The 13,578-nt window shown below is 43.3% G+C and overlaps 1 protein-coding gene across 5 annotated transcripts in view; it reads left to right on the forward strand.

Moving 5' to 3' along the window:
* Window positions 1-13,029, forward strand: part of YES1 (YES proto-oncogene 1, Src family tyrosine kinase) — a 1,102,642-nt gene extending 1,089,613 nt beyond the window's left edge. For all 5 annotated transcript variants that reach the window (XM_069620865.1, XM_069620866.1, XM_069620868.1 and 2 more), the window contains one exon: window positions 10,996-13,029. In XM_069620865.1, the coding sequence (XP_069476966.1) occupies window positions 10,996-11,204 (209 nt within the window). In that variant the 3' untranslated portion in view covers window positions 11,205-13,029. The remainder of the gene's footprint in view (window positions 1-10,995) is intronic.
* Window positions 13,030-13,578: the final 549 nt, after the last annotated feature.

Here is a 13,578-nt window from a genome sequence, read left to right on the forward strand (position 1 = left end):
GACGAGCCAACAGCTGAAACAGATCTACTGCAACAATCGACAGCTCCAACATACCCCAAAGAGATACTATGGAACCCGCAGATTGAACCCCCAAATGTACCCATGATAGAAAAGCTAGGAAGACGAGCGTGGATCAAGACCAGCTCGATGCTTGGATTACACCACCCCTATGCACCTGAAATCCCCATACTGGCAGATGTCTGCAATACCCCAACCGACCTACCAGCGATGAGGAGCTGGGAAAAAGTGGGACTATACTCCTGGGGAGAGATGTTAGAAGGAGTTTTCAGGGACTTCGACTCACTGCATGCACAAGATGCACTGGCAAAAGGCCAGCTTTTACGGTACCAACGGGTCAAGCACACAGCAAATAAGAAATGGAGCACATGGCCTGAGGAACCAGAACCAAACCCCTTGATACAAGAAATGTACAACTTGAGCGACGGATGGAAACCTGTGACCAGGCTGTACAGCCAATTAATCGACATACCCAATCCCCGCAGCAAGTCCCTGAAAGAGAAATGGGAGAAAGACTTGGAAATCACCATGACTGAGAATGAATGGAGGAGGGTACTACAGTATCCAAAGGAGGTGTCCAGAAATGCCAGGTTCAGACTCATCCAGCTGAACGTTCTGTACAGAACTTGCATGACCCCACAAAGGGTAGCCAGCTTTAACAAACAAGCACGACCGCAAGGCCCCTGGTGCAGTAGCGAAGACGCGAACATGATTCATATGTTCTGGACCTGCCGCAAGTACTAGGATTTTGGGCCAAGATCAAGCAAACCTGCAGAAAAGCAGGAGTGAACAGATACGAATGGACCTCGAAAGAGTGTCTACTGGGCACATATCCCAGATTGAGCAAAACCAAACATATCGTAAAGCTAATGAACATGGCGTGTATCCTCGTGAAGAGAGCGATCGCAATGGTGTGGAAATCACCTGGAGGCCCAAGGTACGAAATCTGGATCAAAGAGATGGAGAGATGGACAACCGCGGAAACCAACGCCTGGAGTGCAGGGAATAATCGAGAGGGAGGCGACATAAACACCACGCTCGAATCGTGGAAAGCCTTAATAAGAGACATGATCTTATCAACAGACTACAAGCCCCCCTGAACCCACATGTGTCACCTAATACAAACATGAAGCACCACTGACAAGACATAGACTACACCCCCCCCCCCCCAACAAGACTCCCCCAGAACAATATACTTGAATCTAACCATTTCTCACCACCTAAGAGACTGAAAGAATAATAACTACACGGCCGGAAGACCGTCACAGTTAAATGTTGTTTAATGTTCATGTTTTATTAGTTAAGAAAAAAATGGACACTACCTGATGTCAAGAATGTAATAACTTGCATTCAATACTGTAGGTTTATCGACAAATGCCAATAAAACATTAAAAAAATACCATATCAGAGGGCTGAATTCACCAGCAAAGCGAAGTAAATTGGAGTTGTTTCTGAGGCATGAGAAACTGTATTTTCTCACGCTCCAAAAAACCCACCCAGGGAATTATTGAATGTTTTGAACGCTTTTATGGAGCTCTATACTGTGAGAAACCTGAAGGTGTGTCCCTGGCTAGTCCCCAGGGATCTGTCATCCAGGTGGTCAGGACACGGCCATCGCTATAGGATCTATTTCATGGGGGTGGACCAGTGAGGGAGGATCACCTGAATGGGGGGGTCCTTGGGGATTGGAACACCTGTGGGTGAGACACGGTATCCCCTTTCTTTCAACACCTTTTCCCCATCCTACCACATAGGATATTTCAAAACACTGCCCCCCCCTTGCAACACGAACACTTTTGCACAACATGAAAGACAACAGACTAACACCAGAGCCGTTTATCTGAAATGTCCCAATACACTGGTCAGGCAAAGTCAGGCAATTGACCAGAATCGCACACACCTGACAGCCTTTTCCCTTCCCCACAGGGATAAAAGGTGGAGCACCAGAAAACAGGTCGAGCAAGGCAGATCACACAACATGAGAGCTAACTCAGCACAGCAGTTCAAGAGGAGGAGAAAGATGGCGCAGATTGAGAGGGTGACGAGGAGAGAAACAACCTTGCCCTTTCCAACCAAGGCCCATGAAACCTCAGCAGAGAGAATTATAAGTCTGCTAGCAATAGCCAGCGTGTGTTGCAGCAGATGTCTACGGTACATGAGACCCTCCACCGCTGATAACCAAGCCGGGGAGAGACGCTGATCTCTATGGTACCAACCTTGATTGAAGGAGAAGAAAGCCAAGCAGTTTATCACAGCTGGTGAGTCGAGGGAAGAGCCGATAAGAAACCAAACTGTGTTGAACAATAAATAGCCAACAGCTAATGTGAACTTTTGAGAAGCTTAAATGATAGATTGATGAAATAGGGGGGAAACCAGCAACAGAGGAGTCTGACACCACGTGGGTGCTCAAGCAGTAAACTCCGGGTGATTACACAAAGGTAAAAACTACTGTAACCAATAGCCCTTGGGAAGAGGCGAAAAAGAGGTCAAAGTGGTCATACAGGGTCTTGTAAAATCCTCTGTACCATTGAAAGTCTTTGAGCAACAGATGATTGCAAAGATGAGGGAAAGGAGTGCCGCATGGTGAGATGAGCATATGAACAGTGTGTTGAAGTTGGCAAGAGAGAACCCGGTGGAGGGATGCTACGAGGCAAAGCCTAAAGTCCCATAGTGAACTGTCTGTAGAAGTTGGCGAGAGTGAACCCGGCAGAGGGAAGCAGACAATCGGGGGTGAAGCCTGAACTGTTTAAAAAGACATTAAGACTAATGAAAGTAAGAAATATTGGAAGACCAAGGAAGGTGAATGGTCCCCCTTGTCAAGTGGGTCCGCGCCCAGTCGAGGGAGATCCAGGGGTCAAAGGTTATCACCCAAAGTTCATTGAAAAGGAACTGTTTAGTCAATTTGGTGATGATTTTGTGAAGGGTCTACGCCCGGAAGAGGGGGACCCAGGGGTGAAGCCGTCGGCCATGGTATACGTGACACAGAACTTTGTGTTTGTTTTTTGTGGAATACATCAGGCCCTCGAGGAGACGTTTATTGAAAAGAGACTTTAACACCGAAGAACCTGATAGCTGAAACTGAACTGTTGGCTTGTGCTGAGAAAGCTCGAGCCAGTGCTGTGCCAACTGGAACGGAGCTGTCGGCTCGTGCTGAGAACTCTTTGATCGTGAGCTGTGCTCCAAGACCCCTGGCAATCACATCCTGACGTATGATTTGGGAACACTTCTTTCTTTCTTTATTGAAACCCTATCCCACACTATTTCTGTAATTAGTTGTAAGGATTTGGCAATAGTTTATTAGTATAGGCCTTTTTATTTTGACACACTGCCACTATTTATTTTATTTGTTTGCTTGCTAGGTGCTTATACAATAAAAAATACTATTTCAAAGCGCCCACAGGGCAAGGGGGTTGGGGTACAATAAAACACAATATTTAAAAGCTGAGGGGGAAGAGGGAGAGGAACCAACCACTATGCCTTGTGAGTCTTCAGAAAGTGCAAGTGCAGGAGGAAGAGGGGGTAAGTGCTGGTGAGTCCAAGCTCGTGGGAGAGCCATGGACGAAGTGCTAGGAGTGTAGAGTGCTACACGGCCTGGGCCGCATGAGCTGAAGGTGCGAGTCTCCAGAGCAGAACAAGTGCAGATGCGCAGTGCTGTGGATATACAGGAGCTGAGAAGAATTGGTGTGGGAGGTAAAGGCCCTGAGGATGCGTAAGGGCCAAGTACACTGATTCAGCAACTATGGGATTAGCAGAAGGGAGGAGGAGGAGGAAAAGAGGAAAGTTTTAAGGATTTTCCTGAATTTGAGAAGATCCTGCTCAAGCCACAGGGGGAGTGGGAGGCTGTTCCAAAGGAGGGAGCTTGCAGAGGAAAGTGAGTGACCCCCCTGCCCTCTGTTTAGCAAAATGCTTTACACATAACGAGTTGGTGCCAGAGGAGTGAAGGTCTATAGGGAGAGTATTTAGTGAGATAGTTGATAGCACTAGGACTTTTTTCATTTGATGGTGGTCGCTTGCTCTCATCTTAGATTTAGCTTAGGCGTTTTTCCACCCTGCATTCATTGTTCATTGAACACACTTGAACTGTGATCACTTGTCTGTCTTTACTGTTTCAGCCATGAGTTCCTTACAATACTCCCCAGAAAAGCCTGAAGGTAAATCAGAATCTTTTTATTTGGCTGCAGTAACTCTCCCGAAGTTGTCGAAAGAGGACAAGGAAGAACAAGAGAAAGGTATCACGGACGAGGAAGTCAATATAGCTATTGGTAAGCTCCCCCTAAATAAGGCGTAAGGCCCTGATCGCTTTACGGACATTTTTAATAAGAAATACTAGACCGTTCTTGCCCCATAATTAACACAATTATACAATTCCTTTAAAAGAACTGGCCACATTACAACATCTATGGATCAGGCTAAATTAGTAATAATCCCGAAACAGGTAAAGACCTGACACAGTGCGGGTCTTACCGGCCAATAGCATTAATTAACATTGACGCTAAGATATACACTAAGACTTTAGCTTCGTGACTAGAGGATGGACTCCACGCCTGAATAGGACCTGATCAGGCGGCTTTTATTAGGCAATGTCAAACTTTGACAATATTAGAAGTATTTGTCATTTAATAGAAAAGGTAGAGGCGCGTGCGATTCCGGCGGTTCCTCTTGCCTTAGTTGCAGATAAGGCATTTGACCCGGTGGAATTATCGTTTTACTTTCAAACAGTGATGAGCATGGGGTTTGCGGAACGTTACCTATGAAGGATACAGGCTAACCATCAGACCCCAGCCCTGCATTTGTCTATCAATGGACAGCTGTCTGGTTCGATCCAATTGGAAAGGGGGACTAAAGGATGCCCGCTGTTTTCATTACTTTATTCAATCTACCCGGAGCCCTTTTTGCAGCATCTCCCAGAAGCTTCGGGAGTGAAAGGTATCCAATTTTGGGGGAACGAACACAAAATAATGGCATTTGCATATTATGTCTTATTGATATTAGGGGATCCAGTGGAATCCTTAAAGGATGTAGCTTCTGAGCTGGCTCTCTTTGGGGGAAGTCTTGGGATTAAAAATGAATACAAACCAATCGGAATATATTAAACCTCTCACTGCCAAGGGAAAAGGAAAGGGAAACACAGGGGTACAATCATTTTCAATGGGCGGTGGATAAAATCAAATATTTAGGGATTTATCATACATAATCAATGGCTGCATTATATGAGAACTAGTCCCAATGACTTCGCACACTCAAAACCGACTTGTAAAGATGGAATTAGATACATATCTCATGGATGGGGCGTATGGCCTCGATTTAAAATGGTGACCCTTCCACACTTTAATTTTTCACGCCTTGCCAGTGTCCCTCCCCAGGAAATGTTTTAAGTCATTCAGTCGTCTATTATCTACATTTATTTGGCGAAACAATAGACCGCGGGTGGCCCTGCAAACCTTAATGGCTCAAAGGAACAGGGGAGGAATGGAGGTTCCCGATTTTAGACTGTACTAATTGTGGGTGTTGAAATCTTGGTTGTCCGGAGACTAATGTAAACTTTGGGTTTCCATGAATAAAGCAGTGGTGGGGGCTCCACTTTATGTGGTTTTATATTTAGCTAAAGAGGACCAACCTCCAAGCATGAAGGCATCGCGGATCACTGCAATGGTGGGGGAAGTGTGTGATGATGTGACAAAGCCAAGTCGTATCTCGACAATTCCGGGCCCTTTCACACCATTATTTGAGAATCCCCAGTTCATATCAGGGAGGGATGCTCGAGCATTTGGGAAATGGAGGGTGGCGGGATGTTTTAGGTTAAGGGACATGTTGGAGGGTAAGAAGTTAAAACTTTTGAGCAATGTAAGCAATCTTTTGGCCTTGAGGAAGAGGACAGGTTTAGCTATCATCAACTACGGCATTGGGTTGTTTATTCCCTTAATAAATCAGCAGCATGTAGGCAACCTACTGCATTTGAAAAGTATATAACAACTCAAGCGGGAGATTCACATCTACTCTGCATTTTATGCGTAAATAGCTGAAGGTGGTCCACGGGAAAGGTGGTCCTATATGGAAAAGTGGGAATGAACTCTAGACCGACATATATTAGAGGAGTGGGGGAGGTATTCTGGGGCAATATCCCGAGGTTTACTCGATCCATCCATCTTAGGGAAATGTGGTATAAAGCCCTCACTTAATGGCATTACACTCTGGAGCAACTTAGATTTATGTATCCAGGGACATTTCATGAATGCTGGCGGAAATGTAAAGGGAAGGGGGAGTGGCACCATATTTGATGGTCTTGTAAGCGCATTGGGGTCAAGTATGCGTGACAATGCAGAAGGTGGTAGGGATGGATACACCCTTGGGGATAGAGGAATGCCTTTTGGATCTATGGATAAGGCACCAAGAGAAAAGGCGTGTTTTAATGCATGCATGGTTCTGAGTTTGGCAGCCTTATTGGTATTAGCTCGGGATTGGAAGCAGGAAACCGCTCCCACCCATCATGAATGGTTATTTAAAATTTGGCACATTTTGGCTATGGAATGGGTTACTTACATAATCCAAGGAGACATCCAAAAATGTCGTACAGTGGGGGGGGGGGGGTATTGTTAAATATTTGAGAGATAATAATCTGATTCAAATGTGCCCGCAGAATATTTGAATTTTGGACATTGTGTGAATGACCGTTAATAAAACGATGAAAATTAAAATCTCATTGTAAGGGGGAGCAGGTCTGGGATGGGGGTGGGTGTGGAGGGGGCTAGGGTTAATGTTTTCTTGTTTAAAAATGCAAAATACCAATGCAAATGAATGTGTTTTTAAAAAGTGTATTCAAAATGAAAATGCCTTTGCATTTATCTAAAACAAAATCAAACAGTCAGGTGTGTGGCCCCTTCATGTCTATCGAGATATATCAGTTAAAAAAAGCATTATAAAACAAATCCATTAAGTTTCTTACATTTGGTGAGAGCAAAACAAGCTTTCACAGGGACGAGGAGGCAGGGGCGGACTGACGGGTATGCGTTCAAAAGCAGAGCGATCCATTAAAAATAAAGGGGTTACCACAAACGCACGTAAGCTAAGGGAGAAATCGTTATGCTGGCAGAAAAACATAATTTTAAGGGATGAGTTTAAAGTTTTAATCAGAAGTGGGAATGTGAAGTCTACTAGGAAAAAACTATTCTGGCCACAAATTGGCTTCAGGCGAACAAATGGAGAGTATTAAAAAATATATATATATTAGTGGCAGGTCGCCTATTTACAAAACCATCGTTGGCAATGCCAACAGTTTGGGCTTTTGAGTAGGTATGGGAAAGGCACTTGCCTAATACGTACACCCAAGCCAAAACTGTTGGTTTTGCCAATGCATGTTTTTAACAAGACTTGAGTAAAGGATACGCATGGTGCTTATAAATTGATTGGCTGAATGCAGACCTTTTAAAGACATTTTTATTATGTCAGTCGCCTGCTTACAGCTCCAGTTTAGTCATTCAATCTCGGAAGACTGCTTTGAAAAAACTCTGGCAGGCACTTTGAGTGAATATTAATGAGGGCTACCCTGAAAACCCGTCAAGTTTCTGGCCCTTGAGGCCTGGAGTTGGACAACTCTGCTCTATGTATACCAATGGAATATAGGGTGCTATATAAATGCAAAATAATATACCATGTATAGCACTTAAAGCCTTTTAAAATACTGTATTTCCTTTTTGAATAGTGATTTCAGTGACATCCATTTGCTCGTTCTCTTTGATCTGCAAGTAAATCGCTCGACAAGCTGCTAGGTTTAAGAAAAAAAGGCAGTGTGGAAAGATATATTGTCCAGACCATTAAGCTTTGAAATAATATGCTGAAGAAATTCAGAAAGATCAGTGCCCTTCTGACTTTTCAGAAGCAATTTAAATCCTGGCTGAATATTTACATTCTTATTTAGGTACTGTCAATGGTTTGTAACAATGTGACTTTGTGTTCCTAGTCACTTGGACCTGAGCATGACCTCCCCAGGTCTTGGAATCCAGTATTCAATGACTACACTTTCTAGAATACCCCCAGAATCCAGAGAACTTATTGGACCAGAACCAGGAGAGAGTCCACCACGACCCGAAGGTTGAAAACTACTGTAAAATCCTAAAACCCCTGAAGCCACAGGGAATATTTAAGGTGGTGCACTAAAGGGGCTGCCACAAGCCCATATTGTCCAAACTCAAGATTGTAAACCGAATGGAAAATGAGAATGTACAGGGTTTGTGCCAGGAAAACCATGGGGAGAACCACAGTAACCCTCGGGAGTGATTTCTATCCCCCCTGCACCCCCCAAAACAGCCTTTCAGAATTTAATTTACCACATTGGCCCCTTTTAGAACCAGCTCTGTAGAAGAGTACTCTTTCTAGGAACCTCCAACAAAAACTTAGAGAGACTACAAGTAATACAGAACAATGCTCTCCGGGCAGCCCAAGGCATTGCTAAAAGAGAACACATCTCTGAACACATCTCTGAAGCCAGAAAACTAGCCCACTGGCTCCCAATAAAGGAAAGGATCGTATTCAAAGCCCTAACACTGACCCACAAGTGCATTCACTTCACTGCTCCAGCATACCTCTCTCAAAGGATCCACCCTGTCTCCACTACCAGGCCAACCAGATCACCGTACACCAACATGCTCTCTGTGCCATTAGTAAAAAGAGTAAAAGCGGGTGGATCCAGCTTCCCCTATCACCTCCCACTATCCGTGGTGAGGACTCCCGCAAAACACTGAAAACTACCCTCTTCACATAAGGACCGACACATCAGCACGAATAATTATTATATATGTTGTAATATACGACCAAATGCAATATTTGTAACAACAGTATGATTTCTTGTACTATTCATAATGTGTCAACAATCGCTATCATGTGTACCATGTAACTAAGTTATTGCAAGTAACAGCACCTCAATGCCCCTGGGCTGCTTGCGCGCTATATAAATAAATAAGAGTGCATCTACTCCCCACTGCAAGACAAATGAGGAAAACACAGTGCCACATCCAAAGCCATCTGTTTCTTATCACACTATGGCAACAAGTCGCAACACCCTCACTACCCTGCTGGTCATGGGGGAGAGAAAAAACAAAACAAACTCTGAGGGAGGTGGCTCCTACAGCAACAGGCAGAGTGGCAGAGCAGTTGCTGCACCACATTCATTGGAAAGAACTTTCTGGAGTTTAAACCAGGATTGCAGGTGACCTATTTCAAGGTGTCCTCCTAAAGATTAGACCTACAAAGGATTCCTACCATGCAGTATACAAAGACCGATCACATGACTCAATCGAGGTAAAGTCTTTCATTCCCAGCCCTTTATGAAAGACAGATCCTAGCACAGCAGTGAGAGTGCGTTTTGGAGCTGCATAGAGGGGTTTCGGAAGCAGAGGAGTAGTGTTGGGGGAACCTGGAGGTCCAAGCAGGAGGAAGTGCGGTGGAGGGAAGTATGCAGGGGGGAGAAGAGGAGGTTGGAGATTAAGGAGAATAATACGGTGCTAAGGAGGGCAGATCAGTACATGTGTGGAGTGGTGAGGAGACTATGTCGGAGGGTGGCAGAAGTGGTGAGGAGGAGAGGGGGACCATTGGGTGGAATGAGGAGGAAAGTAACCCTAGAAGTATACTCAGAAGGTGGTTGGAGGAAAGATCGGAAAAGAGAGAATTTATTGAGGAGGAGGTTGGAAGGAGAGTTGAAGAGAAGTGTATTCAGGAGGTGGTTGGAGGAGAGGGCAGTTCAGGCCCCACAGGGATCAAGATGGTAGTGATACTACAGCCTAACCTAAAGCCTAAAAAGAGGACCCTGGGAATGGTTGTGAAATGAGAGCGTAATAATGTGGCGAGGACATGCAGGTGATGTACAAGACTATTGAGGATCACTTGTAGGTAGAGTGTGAAAATCGGAAGGAAGTGATGGGGAAGTCGCACCATAGGTCTGAGAGATTTGAGTAGAGGAACGATGAAGGTACAAGCAAGCGGCAGTGTCGAGGAGGTGGAAAGGAGAAAGCGAGGGTAGGAGAGCCAGCGGTATAGCTATTTTTCCATTAGGCACGCGACTGTTGGCAGCTCTTTGAAGAGGTAGAGGAGAGCAGGTTGTTGGGTACTAGTCATGACCTCAAGATAGGGAGCTAAAGAAGCGCCCCCCCCCCGACCACCTCTGTATAGAGGCCCAGGTATTCAGTATTTTGGTGGTATCTCTGGGGGCTCTTTACTAATGTGCTGAGCTCTTGCCACTGCCTCTGACGAGTGTGCGTGCCCATGTAGGGCCTGAGACTCAGGAGATGGGTCTCCTTAGGGACAAGGAAGAGGAGTAGAGGATCTGAATTGACATACAGCCCCAGAGGCTTTTTGCATTGGAATCTAGAGACTATTATCGAACCCAAGTAGACGACATCCTGAGTTGGGGAGGATACTTAATCCCTAATAACTCCCCTACGCCCCGGCCTGCTTTACCGGATGGATCATGTGTAACACTTATTGCTGGATCCACTTGTCCTTTATCTGTATCATTAGTGCCAAGGGACCTTTGCATGCTAAGGTGCACAAGAAAACTGTATTGCAAACATAATGTACCAAATAGTTTTTCTCTGCATGACAATCAATGATAGAATAGGGTATGCTACACGCAGTGATAGGTTCTACTTCCTCAGCACACATTAACTGCATAGTTAATTTGCTTTCCAGGGTTTATGTAACATTTCGAATTATGTTTTAGAATGCCTCCTCAGTCTTAAATCATAGCATCTGACGAAATGCACCCCTGGTTCCGAACTCTAAATTACTATACCACATTTGTATTGAGTTGGCTTTATTTGATAAAAGGCATCATTACCTAAAGAATGCATTTTCTTATACACATTTACCAGCCATCTTCAAAGTGGTTGGCTGCCGCATTCAAAACACGTTCTCAATGTCATATGGGCTGTTAATTTTATGAAATATTTAATTAATCTAAGCATCTTTTTTCTTTTTATCATTTAGGAATGGTGAACCGGGAGGTTTTAGAGCAGGTGGAACGTGGGTACAGGATGCCGTGCCCGCAGGGCTGCCCAGAGTCTTTGCATGAGTTAATGAAGCTGTGTTGGAAGAAGGACCCTGATGAACGGCCTACGTTTGAATATATTCAGTCTTTCTTGGAAGATTATTTCACTGCTACAGAGCCACAGTACCAACCTGGCGACAACTTATAGGGCATACGATGAGCTATGACATCTGCACAAATCTGCCAAAAGGACGTGGGTATGGAGATCTTCACAAAACCAATGGAACGTTTTTGCCACTCTGCATGATTTTAATTGCAAACTGGAACTCTGAAACGCAGTTGCACAGAACCACTTTTGAAGTGTTTTAACCTAAAGTACCAATGATGCGATTGTCTGCCTTCAGCTGGGTCTCAAGGAAGCTTAATGTACTCGAGCGATGAAACAGGTTTTCACAAGACAGCAAACAATGAACACTTTTTTTTAATTCCATCATCCACTCTATGCTTTGAAAAATGCATTTAAACTGAAAACAAGTTCGATGGAGAAGAAGAAATAAGGAATTTTATGGGACCAAACTACTCCATTACAGTTCTATAAAACTTCCTAATTTCAGAAAAACATGCTTTGAAGAGCTTGATGTAACAACCATCAATGTATGGTTTGGTGTACGGTTAATATAAGCTTCCTTTGTCATGGACCTTGGTTTGGTAGACCAGGTTAGATGGAAGAAACATTTTCCTATTTGACACACTACACCTCCTTAGGGAGCTTGGAGTATGCACTGTTAATATTTTTATGACTAACTGGAAGTAGCATGAGAGGGTTTTATTTTTTTATGTTACTGCATCGCTCCATTTTAAAATAATGAAGGCCGCTTAAAAAAATGAAGCTAATATTTTTTTGTATAATGTTCGCAATGTAAGACAATATTAGACTGAAAACCATGCTCTACAATCAACGGGAGGGGACTTTTTAATGTATTATCTCTGGTCGGGTAAATTAATTTGACAAATGCAGCCCATCTTGAAAGACAAACCTGCCACTGTGAGGCATTTCCGACGTGCTAGAATGGTGATGGGTGCCCAGGTTCTAAAATGTCACGTTTTCAGGGACTTGAACGATTGCACTTTTACTTTTTAGATCATGACAGGCACAGGCATAAAGATGTATTACAATGGAGTAAAAGGCGGTAAAATGTGAAGGCTTTAAAAACAGAGGAATGTACTTCCCCTATCTTCAAAAAGTATTGTTCGCTTAATTTAAGCCTATCCACTTGTAGCAATAGTCCTTCTGTTTTCAGCATCAAATGTTTCTGGTGTGGACACTACAGCACACATTCGTGATTGTATCGATGGCTGGCAAATCTGGATCGTCTGGTGAAGACAAGGATCTGGTACCTCAACACTAATTTCACTTGTTTACACAATTTTAGTATTTGATTCCTCTACCCAATCACTTGTTCTGGGAGGAGTGCCATCAGTGTATGGTAAATGCCACATCATCTGTAATTCTGTTGTATCATGTTTTTTTAAAAAGGGCTTTATATAAAGACTACGGAATTGTAATTTTAAAAAAGGGGTACCGCAAACATACCTTTTATTTACTAATACTGTAAAATCAAAGTGGCAGGAACTGCTGCTAGCCCCAAATGGGTTTTAATTACTGAATGCAACGATTCCTGTAATGTTTGTAAAGTAAAGGAATAAAACACTAACTTAATGAGTGCATTGATTTTAACAAATTGAACAATGTTTTATATTTTGAGCACATTTTTAACTCCAGAAGATTTATCGTTAACATGTTGACTACTCAATATGTTACAGTTTTAAGTTGTATAAAGCAGGCATTGAAAGTCCACAAATTACAATAATGAGGATATTTTAATCGTATCTAGCTTTTATCGTGTATTTTGTAACATTTCAATTTTTGAAACACATTTTTGCAAAAGGTTTCTCACACTGCTGTAGTTGCTAATTTGTCAACATTACTTAAAGTAAATGAATAAAAAATTAGTAAAGCGGTGTCTACAATATGCATGCTTAAGTAGTTTATTTGTGGTGTAATGCTCATTTAGGGGTTGTTGGGATTACATTTATATTTTTGATATTTGCAACATAGATGCATAAGGATCACAGAAACATATTTTAAAAAAGAAACAGGTTAAATCTATGCCTCAACATAAATGTCACATCCTACAATCTTTTTCTGGTCTCTAACATTATAGAACATTGTCCTTTGCATGCATGTGATGGTACTACACTTCTTTGCTACTCTGTGAAGAGCCCCTCAGTTTCCCCTTAAGGGTGCTTGGGTTCAAACCATTCTCATCCCATCTTGGTCAAGAACCTATGCTTTCTTGTGACTTGTGCGTCTATCTGAACCAGACTTGCCTAGTAGGTTGGTCAGACGAGCAGTGTTCGTTTTGTGATTCGACCTATGTGCCTCTGCACTTCGTATACCCTGCTCTAACCCAAAGATCCTGCTCCAACCATGGAAATGTGTTACCTCTGTGGCTCTACTTTTCTGTTTAGACAAGCAAACCTTTTGAAATGCCGGGTTAGTTATAATCCTGCAGCCAAAT

Source organism: Ambystoma mexicanum, chromosome 5q (assembly GCF_040938575.1).
Source record: "Ambystoma mexicanum isolate Mex_15411 chromosome 5q, UKY_AmexF1_1, whole genome shotgun sequence".
NCBI classification, from domain to species: Eukaryota; Metazoa; Chordata; class Amphibia; order Caudata; family Ambystomatidae; genus Ambystoma; species Ambystoma mexicanum.